The sequence below is a fragment of the Microplitis mediator genome, chromosome 7, assembly GCF_029852145.1.
Source record: "Microplitis mediator isolate UGA2020A chromosome 7, iyMicMedi2.1, whole genome shotgun sequence".
Lineage (NCBI taxonomy): Eukaryota > Metazoa > Arthropoda > Insecta > Hymenoptera > Braconidae > Microplitis > Microplitis mediator.
In genome coordinates, this window is record NC_079975.1 from 18,489,044 (window position 1) to 18,506,430 (window position 17,387).

At 25.5% G+C, this 17,387-nt stretch overlaps 5 protein-coding genes across 10 annotated transcripts; 2 read left to right on the forward strand and 3 right to left on the reverse strand.

The window, feature by feature from the left end:
- Positions 1–1,295: 1,295 nt before the first annotated feature.
- Positions 1,296–6,282, reverse strand: LOC130670774 (DNA repair and recombination protein RAD54-like). Of its 3 annotated transcripts, none has more exons than XM_057474283.1 (7): positions 6,155–6,282; positions 4,329–4,568; positions 4,034–4,224; positions 3,040–3,947; positions 2,786–2,954; positions 2,303–2,708; positions 1,296–2,213 (listed from the first exon to the last, which is right to left on the reverse strand). In XM_057474283.1, the coding sequence occupies exons 1-7, from the start codon at positions 6,179–6,181 to the stop codon at positions 1,809–1,811; spliced, it is 2,346 nt and encodes a 781-aa protein (XP_057330266.1). In that variant the 5' UTR covers positions 6,182–6,282; the 3' UTR covers positions 1,296–1,808. The 3 variants fall into 3 exon arrangements, with proteins under 3 accessions (XP_057330266.1, XP_057330264.1, XP_057330267.1); XM_057474281.1 differs by lacking the exon at positions 6,155–6,282 and adding an exon at positions 4,638–4,807; XM_057474284.1 differs by lacking the exon at positions 6,155–6,282 and adding an exon at positions 5,111–5,337 and having other exon boundaries at positions 1,298–2,213.
- LOC130670781 (uncharacterized protein C3orf18 homolog) lies at positions 6,226–11,094 on the forward strand. Of its 4 annotated transcripts, XR_008990425.1 has the most exons (5): positions 6,233–6,446; positions 6,562–6,891; positions 7,009–7,152; positions 7,223–7,471; positions 8,569–11,094. XR_008990425.1 is itself a non-coding variant. In XM_057474298.1 (4 exons), the coding sequence occupies exons 2-4, from the start codon at positions 6,565–6,567 to the stop codon at positions 7,274–7,276; spliced, it is 519 nt and encodes a 172-aa protein (XP_057330281.1). In that variant the 5' UTR covers positions 6,226–6,446; positions 6,562–6,564; the 3' UTR covers positions 7,277–11,094. The 4 variants fall into 4 exon arrangements, 2 of the variants coding, with proteins under 2 accessions (XP_057330281.1, XP_057330280.1); XM_057474298.1 differs by having other exon boundaries at positions 6,226–6,446; positions 6,562–6,961; positions 7,085–7,152; positions 7,223–11,094; XM_057474297.1 differs by having other exon boundaries at positions 7,223–11,094.
- On the reverse strand, positions 9,945–13,333 carry LOC130670783 (chromosomal protein D1). The gene is made up of 3 exons (XM_057474299.1): positions 13,176–13,333; positions 11,447–11,692; positions 9,945–11,307 (listed from the first exon to the last, which is right to left on the reverse strand). The coding sequence occupies exons 2-3, from the start codon at positions 11,675–11,677 to the stop codon at positions 11,179–11,181; spliced, it is 360 nt and encodes a 119-aa protein (XP_057330282.1). The 5' UTR covers positions 11,678–11,692; positions 13,176–13,333; the 3' UTR covers positions 9,945–11,178.
- Positions 13,334–14,393: 1,060 nt separating this feature from the next.
- Positions 14,394–15,623, forward strand: LOC130670779 (U1 small nuclear ribonucleoprotein A). Its single transcript, XM_057474295.1, has 3 exons — positions 14,394–14,552; positions 14,667–14,908; positions 14,986–15,623. The coding sequence occupies exons 2-3, from the start codon at positions 14,672–14,674 to the stop codon at positions 15,436–15,438; spliced, it is 690 nt and encodes a 229-aa protein (XP_057330278.1). The 5' UTR covers positions 14,394–14,552; positions 14,667–14,671; the 3' UTR covers positions 15,439–15,623.
- A 221-nt stretch (positions 15,624–15,844) lies between these two features.
- On the reverse strand, positions 15,845–16,911 carry LOC130670780 (U3 small nucleolar ribonucleoprotein protein IMP3). The gene is made up of 4 exons (XM_057474296.1): positions 16,579–16,911; positions 16,188–16,502; positions 16,018–16,090; positions 15,845–15,943 (listed from the first exon to the last, which is right to left on the reverse strand). Exons 1-4 carry the CDS (start codon positions 16,713–16,715, stop codon positions 15,923–15,925), a joined length of 546 nt encoding a protein of 181 aa, XP_057330279.1. The 5' UTR covers positions 16,716–16,911; the 3' UTR covers positions 15,845–15,922.
- Between the last annotated feature and the right edge of the window lie 476 nt (positions 16,912–17,387).

A 17,387-nucleotide genomic window follows, 5' to 3' on the forward strand; every position in this document is an offset into this window, starting at 1 on the left:
GTCAGAAAAACTTTTTTGTAGGTAATTTCATTCCTGACAAATTATTACGAATCAAGTTTTGCGAAATTCCGCATTATTTTCTAGTTATTTTCATTTTAATGTCAAGCTCTTTAAATTAATCAGAAAATTATTTTTTCAAGAGCTTGACATTAAAATGACAATAACTAGGAAGTAGTTGATATCTTCGGTACTCAAATCATCTTATCGAAACGTTTTTCATGCAACGAAAATGAAAAAAATTCGTGTAATTTTGTTTTTTTATTTTCCTTCCATGAAGAACGTTCCGATCTCCAAGTACATGAATTTTTGAAAATCACCTAACTTTTTTCTATACTCTTTCTAAAGCTATTTTGTATGATTCAAATAAAGAAAAAATGAACTTCTTCAAATGCTTATAACATAAAAAAACTCAAAACGTTTGAATTATTTGAAAAATGATTACCATGCGATAAAATATATATTCATACTATTTCATAGTTTCTTCAATTTCAATTAAAATTATAATTCATTTGGTGAAGCATTAAAATTAAACATTTATTTTGTAATAAAATCCGATAAAATGAACATTACGGTTTTGGGCTTCAACGTTTTTTTTTTCATTTTCCAGCTTAGAATGTTTGACAGGCGATTAGAAAAAAAATTTTTTTACGCCCTGTTGGCTTTAGATCACAAACGTTTAAGTTCCTAAAGCCAAAAGGGCGTATACTATGAGATATACGCCCTTTTGCCTTTGGAAATTTTTTTTTTCATTTTTAAGCTTAGAATATGTTTGCAAAGTGATTGGCAAAAAAATAAATTTTTATGTACGCCCTTTTGGAATTTTGCACGCGATACGGGTTGATCAAAATATATGAGTAAAGCTACTGGCTTTTATTTCCGGGCTACTGAGCCGATAGATCTTATTGATTAGTCGAAATTAAATCAACATGTGTTTTTTAAAATTCGAACAACGATCATTATCATTTTAAGAACTTGAAAGTCAAAATAATAAAGTCACAAAACGTCGTTTGAGCAAAAATTATTTTGACAACAGTTCCCGGTAATTTTTATTCTATAAATAAAAAACGCAAAAATTTTTGTATAAAAAAGTCGAAGCGTATTATTTTTAATTAATTTTTCTGCTATATTAATATGTGATAAAGGCTTCAAGAACACATCATATATTAATATGGAATATCCTGAGTTCCCAACTCGTATTTCAGCTGATTATATTGTAGAAAAACGTTAAACTGTTAGCCGCTAAAAAATAATGACAAAAATTTTTTTTGCTCTTCATATAACAGCTAAAAAATAAGCAATTAAATTTGAATCAAACGATAATCTTAATTCCTTTTTATTAAATTTATTTTCAGTCATCAATTGAAAATCATTTTCTTAACAAATGACCACGTTACAAAAATAAAAGAATCATTAATAAACATTTTCAGAATAATATCCGAGTATTTTCTCTTAATATTTTATATAACTATTATTAATATATATCTATAACAAATCATAAAGACTATAGTATTAAATTTCCTGCTTGTTTAATTTTAAGTGATAAAAGCTCACCAGAAACTTTACGTAAATTTATGAAATTTATGTACAATGTTCATAAAATGAAATTAAATTATATACTCACTATTACAGAAATATATTTTCAAATAAATATAAAAGAGAAACTAAATAGAAAAACTTAAACTTTGTTATTTTAACTATTATTGATTACTTAAAAAAAAATAATTCAGTGTGAAGAAAAATTATTTAACAGTAGGATAACCGGCTTCCTGCGACAGTATAACAAACACATGTATTTACACAACATATTTTTACGTTTCCATTTCGGTTTCATCAGATTTTTCTTCACATTCTTTTTTATCTTTTACTTGTTCTGTAGAACGATGATGAAATGTAAATGAAATACCACTCGACCAACATTGTCGTAATGGTATATCTGGAAGATTTCGTGAATTATGAGCATGTCTCCAGTCTGCTAAATCTGAATTACAATCGGATTGCTCTGGTGGTCCTTTTACTTCGACGCCAGCTACACATCGTTTGCACTTGAACTTTGAATGCGTATCAGAAACAGTATTTTCTTCAAGTTTGAAGAGATCCCGAAGATCGTTAAGTGTAAAGTGTCGACAAACATCATCCTCTTGATCAACAACTGTTGAACTAAGTGCTTTTTTGTGAGCTTGTCGTTGGAAAATTTTTTCTTCTATTGTTCCAGTCTAAATTAAATGTAATAGACAAATATACATATATATTTAAATATAAATATAAAATAATTAGTAAAAAAAGGAAATAAATAAATAATTACAGTTAAAAAGCGGTAGACAAAACATGGTTTTTTCTGGCCATCACGCCAAACTCGTGCCATAGCTTGATCATCGTTTGCTGGATTCCAATCTGGATCAAACATGACTAATCGATTGGCTCCGATTAAATTCAAACCACAACCTCCAGCTTTAGAACTTAACATAAAAATGAAATCACCACTGTCAGGATTATTAAAGCTGTCAACAACTTTTGATCGTTTCTTTATTGACATAGTACCGTCAAGACGGACATAACGATATTGTCTTTTATGAGAAAGTTTTTCAAAAAGATCAAGCGTCTGTGTATAATTTGACACCAATACTATTTTATCAGATGTCGTGGATTTTATTGAAGCCAAGAGACAATCTAGTACCATCAATTTGCCTGATAATTCAGGAGATACTTCTCTGAAAATATTAAAATTATTGTTTAAATTTAATAAGTTATTATTAGTATTTGAATATAAATAAATCTATAAGCATACTTTGTACTGTAATTAGGAGGAAGCAACTTTGAAGCTCCTTCAAACCCATCCGAATTTGCTAAAATTTTTTCATAGACAAGGTCCGGATGATTGCACAGTTTTTTTAATAATGTAATTGCTGATAGAGCTGAAAGTGTACCACCACCTTTCTTTTTTTCACTCTCATGATCTAAAGTAAATAAAATAATAAATTATTCTAGTATAAATAACTCAATTTTTTTACTGATAATAAATATATAAATAAATAAATTTACTTTGCATTGATTTTTTAATAGAATCACTGTTGATAAAATTTTTATAAAGCTGTGTCTGTAACTGTGTCATTTTAATACACACAACAAGTTCATATTTAATTGGTAAGTATTTAGATAGTAAGGCACTTGTTCTTCTTATCAAACATTTATTTACAACGGTAACTAATTCATTAAGTCTCTCTTGTGCAATAGCTCTCTCTGAATCAGTTGCAGCGGCATCTTGCCCACGTAAAATTGGATTTTCGAATTTTTTTCTAAATTCTTGTGCAGTACCTAGCAGTCCTTGATTTACAAAATGTACAAGTGAAAAATATTCAAGTAAATCATTTTGTATAGGTGTTCCACTGAGTAAAACACGTCGTTTAGCTTTTAAACCCATTAATGATTGATAAGTTAGATTTTCCGAATTTTTTAAACGATGCCCTTCATCACAGAGGACAAGTCCAACTTCATCATTATGAAGAACATGTGAATGAAGACGAAATGTTTCATAACTAATTATTAAAATTGGATTAACACATCGTCTACCATAAGTTTTCATGAATCCAACAAGTTTTGCATCGATATCACTTTTGCTTCCACCATCAATAGCTAAAGGTCGGACACGATTCCCTAACCACTTAAAAATTTCATTATACCAATTTTTAACCAATGAACTGGGTGCAACGATAATTGCTTTTTCAATCAAGGGTTTAGCTTCAGGACCTTGCTTCAATAGAGTCCACAACAGTGTTATACACTGAAGAGTTTTTCCAAGACCCATTTCATCAGCCATAATACATCCATGAGCATTTTCAATTCTAACTCCTGTGACACACTCGTACATAAATTTAACACCTTCCCTTTGATGCGGTCTTAAAATATTACAAAGAAGAGGATCAACGACTACATGTACTAACTGTTTACTCCTAAAATTATAAATATATTAATAATAATATTATCAATAGTAAAATATCATTATATATTTTGATTAAATAAATTTGGCTATATTTACTCATCAATTTTAAGTCTTTCGTGCTCGGATAATTCCGGTGGAGAATAAACAACTAAAGCATTTGCTCCATAGGGATCATGTAAAGCTCTACGAGGACCTGAAAATTTAGCTCCAAGAAATCGACCAGACAGCTCGTAACCAGGTATCGGAATTTTAAACGGTTTATTGAGCATTTGACGAATTTTTTCTTCCTAAAATATTTATAAAATAACAAAAATTACACGTTATTAATTATGTCGATTTAATACAAATACTTATTGTTTACATAATTACGATTTTTTTTTTATAAACTTACATGGTCTGATATAACTTCTTTAGTAGTTGAAACATCGTGAGAATTCAAGTCTAAAGCTTTACGCTCAGGTATAACAATTTGTTTAAATTTTGATGATTTTAATCTTTTTTCTCTATGTACAACTACAGAAGCATTTTCGTTTGGCTTAATTGATATATTGACACTATTAATTGGTGACTGGTTTTCTAGATCAGAAAATAATGGTCGTTTCCCAGATTGGCTGGGAGCTGATGATCGCCTCTAAAAAATTTATAAAATTAATAAATTCAATAATTATTTATTATCAACAACGAAAAAATGATAAATTACAATAATGAACTTAAATATGAGTGTGAATGTAGCAGACATGAGACAATTTATGAATTTGAAATAAATAAATTAATTAATTAAAATAATGAAACTTTAAAAAATGCGCGTACGGATGTTTCATTTGTCTAAATACGCAATTTTTTAATTTTTACTCTAATTACATTTTATTCATATGATCCTGAAATTAACAGACAATTAGTAATTGTCGGATTTTTCTATCAACAAATCAATTACAAAAAAACAAAAACTCAAAATATGCACATGTTGAACATTTTAAAAACTACAGGTGCAATTTTTTCAAATATTTTTTTTTTTTTATGATTTATTGTTTAAAAAAAAATTTGAAAATTATTAGACGTCGGCTAACTTCAGTATCATTTTATTCATTTATTTAAAAATTTTAAAAATTGCCATTTGTCAGCTACATTCACACTCATGCTTAAATATAAAATGTCAAATATTTAATAACTAACCATTTTCACTTTTTTACTACACTTATTTTATTAGTGCATATTAAATTATTTGAATATATTTATTACCACATAAATTATTTATAAAAAAAAAAAAAAAAATAAAAAAAAGATTAACAATAATAGTTTGCTTTGTGTTGTTATTTACGATGTTTACGATACTGACACATACACGCGGGAAAACTTATGAGGTTTTAAAAATATAAGGTTATGTTTTTGTTGTATTGAAATAGTTCCAATTTTAGTTTTTTGTAGGTGGCGTACATTTTAATGATAGTAAAGTTAGTGGACATCTGACAATTTTAAAAAATTTGAGATACTAAATTAAAATGTTTATAAAATAAAAATAAAAAAATGCATGCTTAGAAATTTCAAAATTCAGTTCATGCATTTTTTAAAATTTTCTTATTTTAATTATATAATTTTTTTATATGTAATTAAAAAATTGTCCTACGCCTGCTACATTTACACTCATTTTTTTTTTTTTTGTATTTGACTACGTCAAAAAAAAGAGTTGACTTTTTTTAATTTTTCTGAATTCAATAATGATTCAAGTAATCATCCTGTTAATTATCGATTTAATTTTATATGAGTGTGAATGTACCAGACATCAGACAAATTTAAAATTATAAATAAATAGGGTAAATAATTTTTTTAAAAATGCGCTTACTAATTAGCAAATTTTTTAAATGCGCATTTTTTTAAATTTTATTTTATTAATTATTTTAAATTTGTCTGATGTCTGCTACATTCACATTCATAATTTTATATACCTAGTAAAAATAAGATATCTTTTTTTTTTTGTTTTAGGATTCAAACTATCCTAAAAAATCTTTAACAGAAAATATTTTATTCGATTGATACTTTAAAAATTTTAACTAGATCATTCATAAATCATAAAATTTATTTTCTTATTAAATTGTATGAATTTATTATTAATTTATAAGTTAAAAAGTTACTAGTCTTAAAAGTAGATTAAAAATAAATTCCAATAATAAAGCTAAATCCCATTTAAAAAATAATTTAATTTTAAATAATGGCACGAACTGATAAAAAAAATGGCGGACTTATCATAAGTTGCTAATCCGTATCCACGATATCCACAATATTTCAAGGTCTTTGTTCATTAAATTTGTACACAAAACACAACTATTGTTAACTCTGTTGTTGTATTCTTTTCATGTTGATTGACTTTACGTGATTTATTATTGTGTGATATTAAATTTTTAAATAATAAATACATTATTGAATATGTATCGACATCTGAAAGTGTATATAAATTTGATATAAGTAAAATTTAAATTAATCTATGTAATATTGTAACAATTATCATTTCGAAGTAAGTTATGGTATAATTTTAATTAATATAATATATATAATTTAAAAATTTACTTATTTACTAACGACAACTTTTGAAATTAACAAATATTAATGGTGTAATGTAAATTGACAAGGTCATGGATACTAACAATTCTATTCTAACAACGTTTTTACTAAACAATCTTGAAGATACAACAATTGATGTCAATAGAATCATGTATAATGGTAGTAATGAAAACTATACGGATTTTTTAATTAACAATGACACAACAGAATCATCAGTGAATGATTTTCAAACATCCGTAATGAATCAACCTAAGCTAAACAAAACGTCTAGAATTTGTACAACATCAACTTCTACAACAACTGAGGATCCTTTTGATGAATTTGGACCACCCGATGGAGTAGAATATATATTTGTACCTCTTGGAGTTATTATTTTCGTTATAATTCTGTCTGCTGTGGTACTAATAATAATTTTCAAAAATCAGAAACATTTATTAGCTAATTGTAATGATATTATTGAACATGGAGGTATGATATTAATAAACTTTTTTTTTTCTTTTTTTTTCATCTATTAGGTATTAATTATTTCACGACGACGTAAATTGGAACGGTTACGGCATAGATTAATGCCTCTTTATGATTTTGATCCAGGTGAAGAAGGTGAAGATGATTGGGAAACAGAATTACTGGACGAAGGATTCAGTAGTCGTCAAAGAAGAGTATGAATTTTTAATTATCGGTATTATTTTGAAATTATTTTTTAAATATATAAGCATTGAAATATTACAGCAAGGATATCAGTCAATAGACAACGAAGAAAATTCTGAACTTTTTGGTCACTGACGTAAAATTCAATTGAGTGGTATTCAAACATATACTGATGGTAATCCAATGGAAATACCACCGTATTTTTTGCCAAATGCTAAAATAACTATGCATCAAGCAACAGTTGATCAAGCTGTTGAAATAACATCAACAGATGAAGATATATGCTGACAGTGCTCCCGTACTACTAAAATTTAGCGAGAATAAGATCAAGTATTAAATTTTTTTAATTGATAAATAAGTATTAGTGTATTTTTACACTATAGACTGAGATTAATTATTCAAATTTAATAAAACAGAATAATTTTGTTACATATCTAATCATAAGAATATTTTTTTTTTTACTTTTTAATTTGATTTTAGACATTTTTTATTTACTTAATATATCTATTACTTTACTAAATTTATCTTTTTAAGTAAAAAAAGTTCTCCTAAATGGACAGCTTGACATTTTAATTTTATGGCGCGCTCATTAGAAAATCACTTTAAAATTTTAAAAACACGTAATTTTTTCTCTTTTTTAAATTTCTAAAAGTATATTCTAATAGGAAATTTAACTCTGCAAAAAATATTTCAAGTGTTCAGTTTGTAAATTAAACATGTATGTTATAAACATACGTAGATTTATAGACTTTCAAAGATTAGTACATAGCAAATTTAGTTTTTACTGTAATTCCAGTTTAATTAGACATAAATTATACTTTTATTAAAACTTTCGTCATTCTATACATATTTACTTAACTATAGAAAATTATAGTACTTGATAATCAAGTATTAGTGTATTTTACACTATAGACTGAGATTAGTTGTTTAAATTTAATAGAACAGTATAATTTTTGTTATATATCTAATTGTAAAACTTTATTTTTTGAATTTGATTCAATATAAACTTTTGTTTAAAATATTTATTACTTTACTAAAGTTAGCTTTTTAAGTCAAAAAAATTCTCCTAAGTGGAAAGCTTGATCCCTTAATTTCACGGCGTGCTCATCAAAAATTCTCTATTATATTTAAAAAAAATTTTTTAATTTTCTGATAGCATATTCTAGTAGGAAATTTAACTCTGTAAAAAATATTTGAAGTGCATAGTTTTAAAATTTACGATATATACGTTATAAACATATATAAATTGATAGACCCTCAAACATTAGTAAAAAGCAAGTAGATAATTAAACATATATATAGAGTTTTGTAGGTTTTAAATACACTAATTCATGACCTCAGACTTTCCATAGAATCAATTAAATATCCTAATAACAGATGTTTTATAAAATTAAATAAAAATAAAAAAGTAACTGTTTTTATTCCAGAACGAAAAAAAATTTTTGTTATCCATAATGAAAAATATGTTGCGGTGAGTACATGATAGAAATAAAAAATAGCAAGCTTTCCTTCTAAGATAATTAATTTTATGTTTGAAATTAATTCTAGACTATAAATAATCATGTAAAAGATACAATCTAATATAAAAATATATATTACGGATAATTAAATAATCAATATTTTTTACAAAAAATAATAAAGAATGTTGATAAATTTCTGAGTTAAAAGTTAATTTTTTGATTTCATTATCATTATAAAACTCAATTTGAGAATATCTATATGATACTATACTTTTTAAAAACATTAAATCTTGTGCATAAATTATAATGTAACAATTGTATAGCTGATATAGTTAAGAAAAAAATTTATTGATAAGAAGTATTTCAAGTATTATTTGAATTATTCACTTAGGTATTTTATTAGGTCAAATAACTAATTTATAGATTACACAGATTTTAGACATTTAAATTAATGTGAATAATTACATTGTAGAAAAGTTATCCGTGATTTAGTAGTTAAACTCCAAGTTTTATCACATACTATTTATTTATTGCGATGAAAAAAAAAAAAAATTACTCATAAAAATCAATTTTTAAGTACTTAATAGTTGTGATGCAAAGGAAAAAAAAAGTTTATGAAATATATCAGAATTTCATACACAGGTTTAGTGGTCTAACAACGATTGTAACAATATGCAATAAAAAATAAATTTTCAAAAATTTAGATATATAGTTAACGTTACCGTGTTAATTAAGCTCTTAATCTTCAAAATAATATTAGAATTTTTACATCAAATGAAAAGTTACATATTTTTTAAAACTCTATTTGTGTTAAGTGCCAAAGACGAGCGTTTATGAGCATTTAATTCGCACATTTAAAAATTAGCTCTAAAATCGAATTACTTATATACATATTTATGTAGTTAATGTGCATATACTAATGAATTTAAAATTTTAATTATTTCCTTTTTTAACCTGTCAAATTTTATATTTATAGCAAAAAAAATCATTTTTAAAAATTGCCTGTGATGGAAGTATTATTTATATTAAACTCTAATAAATTATGATTCACTATTAATAAAACGCTATTTTTCTTTAATTAGGATTCAATTGTATAGTATTAAATAGTTTAAAAAAAATGAGAATTATCAATAATTTTCAAGTCCTTTATTTCTGTAAATAAACTTATGTACTATAAGGATTCTGAAAGGTAAACGGTGTTCAATTTTAAAAAATATTCATTTTTAAAATTATAACTAATAGTTAATTATTAAAAAAAAAGAAAGCTTTGTCGGTAAAATAAAAAAAAAGTATTTTATCTTATAATATAAATTTTAATAGGTGATTTGTAATAAATAAGAGTGTTTTGTGAATTTATTTACTTTAATACAAATTTTACATTCACACATCTTGTTCGTCTCAGAAGCGGGACTTCAGAATTCATTTACTCATGTTTCTTATTTTTTTTCGTTCTTTTTTTTAATCTAGTAAAGTTGAAAGAAACTTCACGCACTCGTGATATACAAGAGTTTTCTATCCTTTAATTCATCCATAATAATTATTTTTAATTCGTTACCACCTTTTAATTCAGAATTTACAGCAAGTTCACAGAAAAAACAATACAGTAGTGGCAACTCTCGGGTATAGTACTGAGTATTTTCTGTACAAGAAAAAATTTCAGACAGTGCTGTAGACTATCTAGACTGTATCCACTACTGCCTGGGACGGTACTTGGTACTACCCAGAGTAGTGGATTCAGTCTAGATAGCATACAGTACTGTCTGAAATTTTTTTTTTTTTTTTTTTTACAAAAAGTACTCAATACTATCCTAGAGATTTATCACTACTATATTGTTTTATCAGTGTTAAATATCTTGCTAGCAATATGTTAATTTTCTATATTAATTTTCATTGTTTATTCCTGTTAATGTTAACGTATTCAATTAATTCTATTTATTTCATTAAATTTTTCAACTTTTTTATTTATTTATTTTTTTTCATTTTTTTTTTGAGAACTTTAATTGAGTGTATGAATAAAAGACAATCATAATAATATTGGTATTAATAAATCACATAAAATGTAAGAAAATAATCATATATTAAAAATAAAAACCATAAGCTAAGAATGTTGCCTCTGTAACCTTTTTTTTCGACAGTATCGCGAGTTTTAAAATTACAAAATCGGATTATCAAAAATCTTCAATTTTATTTTTCACATTTAGTATCTTATACTCTACTTGTTCAGCCAGTTTTATTACTAGATAGTATTGATTAAATTTAATGGGAGAACAAAATTATTTTAAGTTGATAAATAAAATATACTACGTGATACGAAAGTGTCGAATAATTTTTCATTTTTTCTTATTTTTTTAATCTACATCAAATGAGCAGTATTGATTCAGCTCAACGAGATAAAAGAGTTTTTATTCTCGCCGTCGTTGAAATAATAAATCTAAATACACATTTGTGTACCAATTAAAAAAAAAAAATAATAAAATTTAAAAAAAAAAAAAAGGAATTAAGAAAAGTCGACAGCAAATTTTAGGAAACTCCGAAAATGAAGCCCCGATGTCACGAAGACATTTTAAAATTTTATATTCAGTTTTCCTCTTCATCATCTTCTTCTTCCATCTCTTCTTCTTCACCGGTACTTTCTGGTTTTTCTTCTATTTTCTTGGGTTTACCACGTCCACGACCGGGTGATGGCGCGGTGGTTTTTGTTGTACTCTAATTTAAAAAAAAAAAAAAAAAAAAATAGTAATAATTAATTAATGAAAAACGTCGGGTAAAAAAATTTTCAAACAGCAAAAATCTAAAATTATTATTTCAAAAAATTAAAAAATCATTCAAAATAATGATGTAATACCTTTTTTTTGTGAGAACCTTTAGGTCTACCTCTACCCCTTTTAACTGGTCCAGGTGGTGCATCATCTTCATTGTCAGATTTTGGTGGACGAGATGCATTAATTTTTTCCGTAGCAGCACTGCGTCCTCGCTTTTTGGGCTCCTTTACGGCATTTTTTGAGTCGGCATTCTTTGGAGGACGTCCTCGCTTTTTCTTCAGCTCCTCAACTACTGGTGAATTATCGTCCGACATAACTAAATTAATTCTCTGTAAATAAAATTTTTAAAAATTAATCAATAATTTTGGCATGAAAATTGAATTGAATAAAATAAATATTATGAAAAATAAAATTTTATTATCTAACAGCAAAAAAATGTCATTATGTTTCTGTCTCCCCAGCATCATTTAATTATTGTTAATAATAATAACATGATTTTCATAAATCTGCGCATCTTATAAATTTATGCATCAAAAAAAAATTATAATTTAATAGAAAAAAAAATTTGTAATAAAAATAAATACTAAAAAAAAACGATGCCGAGTAGTTTCCATTGAAATTGAATAATTAAGTGGAAAAAAAAAAAAATTAACAAATATACATAGAAGGCGGGAGAATCGCCATCTTTATATCCCCACTTTTAACGCAATGTAATCGAGAAATATTATCGTTGGAGAGCGGCAGCGTCCCCAAGTATCAAATGAGACACGATCAAAAATTTATTGCATAAAAAAAATTCATTAAAAAAATTAAAAAATAGCGAAAAATTAATAACAATTATTGTAGTATTCATATAATCCAAAACTATGTATCGATTTTCAGTAAGGCGTTGGTTGATTTTTCAAAGCCTCTAAAACATTATTAATCCGCCAATACCGAGGGCGCTTATTTAACGTACCAAAGCTGTACGAGAAAGCAATACAAAATATTCTGGGGCTTTAATTATTTAATAAAATGATAAAAATTTACTTTTATAATTTAATTTATTTTTCAAAAATTCAATTATGTTTTAAATAAATTCTTTAAAATATAATTAATCAAGTAAAAATATATTTTCATCCATTACGACATCACTTTACATTGACCCTCAAAACGTCAGTGATTCCCGCCATTTTGCTATCACAATATTATAAAATATTAAAAAAATAATTAAATCACAATATAAAGTATTGAAATTTCATTTTAAAAATTACTGTAAAATAATTAATTTTAATGATAATTTTTTGATATAATTTTCGTATGTAATATTATTTAAAAAATAAATATTTTACGTATTGAACATAAATGAAGGAATATGAGAGAAAAGCAACGCGTGGGTAGCGACGGCGCTTTGCGTAAAAAGCGACGCTACCGAGTTCGCGCGTCATTTTACTTAATTTATTACCAAAGGAAATTCACCAATAAATAACGAAAAAAAAATTTTACGGAATAATATATTTAATAAATAAAATTCGTATTGTAAAAAAAAAAATTTCAATAATTTTATCCCGGCAAGACGCCATTAATTGAGTTGAGTGGTCGAGACGCGGCGTCGAATGCGTCGCACAACACCGATCCGTCAGTACGTCCGCAAAAATTAATATCTATGAAAGTAACCCATTACAAGTAATGGTAAATAATTCTAAAAATAATTCATTAAATAATATAATTAATTAAATTTTTTTTGATAAATGTTATCGTGAAGAAAATTGATAAAATAAATAAAATTTTCGAATGAAAAATTGAGACGCTAAAGTAACTCAATGTACTTACCTCTGGAAGTTCGTGTGGTGTGTAGAGACAAAGGCGGCTGCCGGTGCGCGCGTCGTGGCGTCGGCGTCAGGCACACTGAGAAGTGATTCGAGTTGCACTACAGCGACTACTGGCCACGGACTCTGTTTCTATGTATATGGATCCGTATGTTACATTCAGTTCCCTTCGTTTGCTACCACCACTTGCCACATTCCCACTCCTTACAACTCTATCCTTCTCCTTCCCTTTTTTTTTCTCTTTCACTCACTCGCTTTTTCAATCCATAAGTATTTCCCCTTCTACTGTTTAACTCATTTTCAACCTTTCTCTCTTATTATTTTGACTTTATTTATTTTATTATACAAACTCATTAAATATTTTTTATTTAATTAATTAGAATATTTGTTCAAAATATCGTTTTATTTTAATAATATTTCATTTATCTATTTGTATTTTCATACTGATAAAATATAAATATATGTATATTTATTATTATTTTTTTTTATTATAAACCCGCGAGCGTTCAATATATAAATCTTTTTAATATATCCTGTACCAGGAATTCCCGCCAAAAAATCGTCCCCTTATTTTCGCCGACTCCAATCGATGCAAGCAGGAAGCTTTAGTTTTGCGTTGTATCTCTTATTGGCTGTAAATTTTATATTAAAAAATTTATTCGTTATATTTATAACTAATTAATTATAATTAATTTTCTGACATTGCATGAATTTTTTTTTAAATATTTAGCTGTGTTAATTAAATTTTAATATAAATAATTAAACAGGAAATTTTATAGTAGCCATTATTAAAGTTATGGCGGGTAGTTGTATATCAATTTATCAATTTACTTCCATTATTTACAATTTATCGAATGCATAATTTTTTTAAATCGATTCAATATATTCTAAAAGGAAAATAAAAATATGTAAATTTTAATAATTTATTTTCATTAAAAAAAAAAAAAATAACAATTTTTTTTTATGCAAGCAATCAAATTTTTAATTAGATTTTTACCTTAATTATTAAAAAATATAAGTATACATGTATATTGTTATATAAATATATTATATAGATATATATTATTTTTTTCTTTATAATTTAATTATTTTTATTGAATATTCATAAATTATAAATTTTGAAAATGGAGCCATAGAAATGTGAATTTTTTAACGTTCCCAATGAAAATTAATCATAAGTATTGTAAATTAAACTTTATGATTACGTTTTTTTTTATTTTTCGATCTATATTATGTTAAAATGTATAGTCAACTCAACATAAACTGAGGAGTGACGGATATAACCTTAAAGCTTGACGCTCACCGGTTATCCTTATAATTAATTTACAAAAATATTGATTGATATTCTTTAAAATATAAGTAATAAATAAAAAAAATATTGGTAAGATACTCAAAATTAGTTTAGTATTTAATCATTAAAATATTACTCCATAGATATATAAATATATATATATTAAAAATAAAACATCTAACAGATTAATTTGTTTAATTTCAGATATAATGGATATTCGCCCGAATAACACTATTTACATTAACAATTTAAATGAAAAAATTAAAAAAGAGGAGTTAAAAAAATCATTATACGCGATATTTTCACAATTTGGACATATACTAGATATTGTGGCGTTAAAAACATTAAAAATGCGCGGTCAAGCATTTGTCATATTTAAAGAAATTCAAAGTGCAACAAATGCATTAAGATCTATGCAAGGTTTTCCATTTTATGATAAGCCTATGGTAATAAATATTTTAACTAATATACTTTAATTAATGTGTTTGTAACTCATTTAATACTTTTTTCTTTTTTTTTAAAGAAAATACAATATTCAAAAACAGAAAGTGATATAATTGCCAAAATGAAGGGTACGTATTCAGAAAGACCAAAGAAACCGAAACGTGTGACAGTTCCTGCTGAGGAAGAAGCTAAACGTGCTAAGAAAAAAGCTAAAGATCAAGCAAAACAACAAGTTGGTTATCATTCTGGTGTACCAGCTCATCCAGGAATGATGAACGCAGCAGTACCAGAACAACCACCTAATCAAATTCTTTTCTTAACTAATTTACCGGATGAAACATCGGAAATGATGTTATCTATGTTATTTAATCAATTTCCTGGATTTAAAGAAGTACGACTTGTGCCTAACAGACATGATATTGCTTTTGTTGAATTTGAAAATGAAGTACAATCAGGTGCGGCTAAAGATGCATTGCAAGGTTTCAAAATTACACCATCACACGCCATGAAAATATCGTTTGCTAAAAAATAAATAGCTTTTGTATTGTTTTTTATAAAACTATCGAAAAAAAAAAATAATAATAAATTAATTAAAATATATTTAAGAATTTAAGTTTCCATCTTCATACATCATGCAGGTCGATAAATGTAGATAAACTTGCATTCTTCATCAAGTTTATTGTACATCATTTAAAATAAATAATTATTATATTTCTACTCTTTAGACTTATTCAATAATATTATTTATGACTCATCAGTTCTACCTCTACTGGCTTTGACATATACATGATACTAACTTTAAAACAGAATTGCCCAATAGTGGCATGTTAGCTATTAGTTATTCAGAACTTTTTTGTAAACTTGTCATTCATCCAATATATATATATATATCTTATAAAATCATCTTACTATGACATAGGTATCGAAAAAAACAAGTATTTCCGTTTTAAAAAATTTATTTACAACAATATTGGTCATTAATATTAGAAATATAACAGACATCATCCATATTTTAATTAAATATCAAAATCATCTCTCTGCAATAAAAAAAATTATTAATCAATTTAATTATAAATATCACTAAAATTAATTTTTCTTATTAATTACTTACAATGTCATTATATTCCAAAATATGTCTTTTAATGGCGGAGGTATCCACCCATGTAACAAAATCTTCCAAATTTCTAAAAAAATAATCAAATTAACATTATGCAGGTGATTAAAAACTATTTATATTTATTAATCATTTTAACATTTTAAAATTAAAAATAAATTGATTACCTTGTTACTAAGAAAGCAGGATCTTTTACAACTTCCGTTCCAACTCTAACATGACCTTGTTCGATAAGTTGTGTTGCCATTTTAACACTTTGACTCATCTTATTTCTTACCATTACCACAGGTAATCTTCTTCTACAAAAACATGATGCAGTTAATTTTTCACAAAGTGATAAATCCCATTTCGTTGCAATTAAACCCATCATGTATAACTTTTCCAACAATAATGCACTCTGTTCAATTCTAAAAGGATGCTTTGGATCTATTTCCTTTATTTTTCTAGCTAAATCACGAATTTCTCGTGACATTTTGTTATACCTGTAAAAAAAAAAAATTAGTAATCGAAAAAAAATATAATTAGAAAAAAAAAAAAAAAAAAAACAATTTCACTTACTTGGTATAATCTTCTCGTTTTTGTATGCGATATCGTTTTAAAATTTTAACTTCATGTAAATTATTGTCAGCTTTCCAAGAAATAAAATCAACTTTTTTCAACAGTTTTGCTTCATGATACTTTAATTTTCTAACCATTTTTAATAATTTTTATAATTAATATAAATATTTATTATCAAGTTCTGTAGATTGTAGGTTATGTCAACTACCACACGTTGCTTTAGATTTTTTGATAACATAGCGCCATTCTTTGCCTCAAGTTGATATACACCAAAAGGCAATTTTCAATGAAGCGTGTACTAAATTTGAAATTTACCGCCATTAATTTCCACGTTTATTGTAAATCATTTTAAAAAAAATAAATAAATAATATATAAAAATAATCATAGGATGCCTGAGAATTAAAAAAAAAAATCTTATCTTTAAAATCCAAACTTATGAATCGACACACTTCAGTTTTTATTGGATTAAAATAATCGAAAATTTCAAAGAAATACTCACATTATTTCCATTATTAAATTTCTCGGAAAAATGACATAAATTTAAGGAAATTTAAATAGATTTCAAAAATTAATTTAAAGGTATCAATCAAACCATTAAATGTAAATTAATTAGAGGCATATATTTTTCATATATATTTATCGACGCGTTTAAAAAAAAAAAAAAAGTTTAATGATTTTTGTTCAATAGAAAAACTATTTAAATATAAGTTATCAAATAAACAATTAAAATTAAAAAATATAAATTAATAAAATAATTTATATAAATATATAAGATCAAGATTGATAGTAATTAGATATTATGAAGATA

Coding starts and splice junctions, on each gene's coding strand:
- LOC130670774 (XM_057474281.1), bottom strand. CDS start 4,676: ATGTCTGCTACATTCACACTCATATTTAAGTTCATTATT. Junction 2,955..3,039: donor TATTAAAAAATCAATGCAAA/GTAAATTTATTT, acceptor TATTTACTTTAG/ATCATGAGAGTGAAAAAAAG. Junction 2,214..2,302: donor TTGTCTACCGCTTTTTAACT/GTAATTATTTAT, acceptor CATTTAATTTAG/ACTGGAACAATAGAAGAAAA.
- LOC130670781 (XM_057474297.1), top strand. CDS start 6,565: ATGGATACTAACAATTCTATTCTAACAACGTTTTTACTAAACAATCTT. Junction 6,892..7,008: donor TTATAATTCTGTCTGCTGTG/GTACTAATAATA, acceptor TTCATCTATTAG/GTATTAATTATTTCACGACG. Junction 7,153..7,222: donor TCAGTAGTCGTCAAAGAAGA/GTATGAATTTTT, acceptor GAAATATTACAG/CAAGGATATCAGTCAATAGA.
- LOC130670783 (XM_057474299.1), bottom strand. CDS start 11,677: ATGTCGGACGATAATTCACCAGTAGTTGAGGAGCTGAAGAAAAAGCGA. Junction 11,308..11,446: donor AAGGTTCTCACAAAAAAAAG/GTATTACATCAT, acceptor TTTTTAAATTAG/AGTACAACAAAAACCACCGC.
- LOC130670779 (XM_057474295.1), top strand. CDS start 14,672: ATGGATATTCGCCCGAATAACACTATTTACATTAACAATTTAAATGAA. Junction 14,909..14,985: donor CATTTTATGATAAGCCTATG/GTAATAAATATT, acceptor TTTTTTTTAAAG/AAAATACAATATTCAAAAAC.
- LOC130670780 (XM_057474296.1), bottom strand. CDS start 16,715: ATGGTTAGAAAATTAAAGTATCATGAAGCAAAACTGTTGAAAAAAGTT. Junction 16,503..16,578: donor AAACGAGAAGATTATACCAA/GTAAGTGAAATT, acceptor TTTTTTTTACAG/GTATAACAAAATGTCACGAG. Junction 15,944..16,017: donor TTTTGGAATATAATGACATT/GTAAGTAATTAA, acceptor TTTTTATTGCAG/AGAGATGATTTTGATATTTA.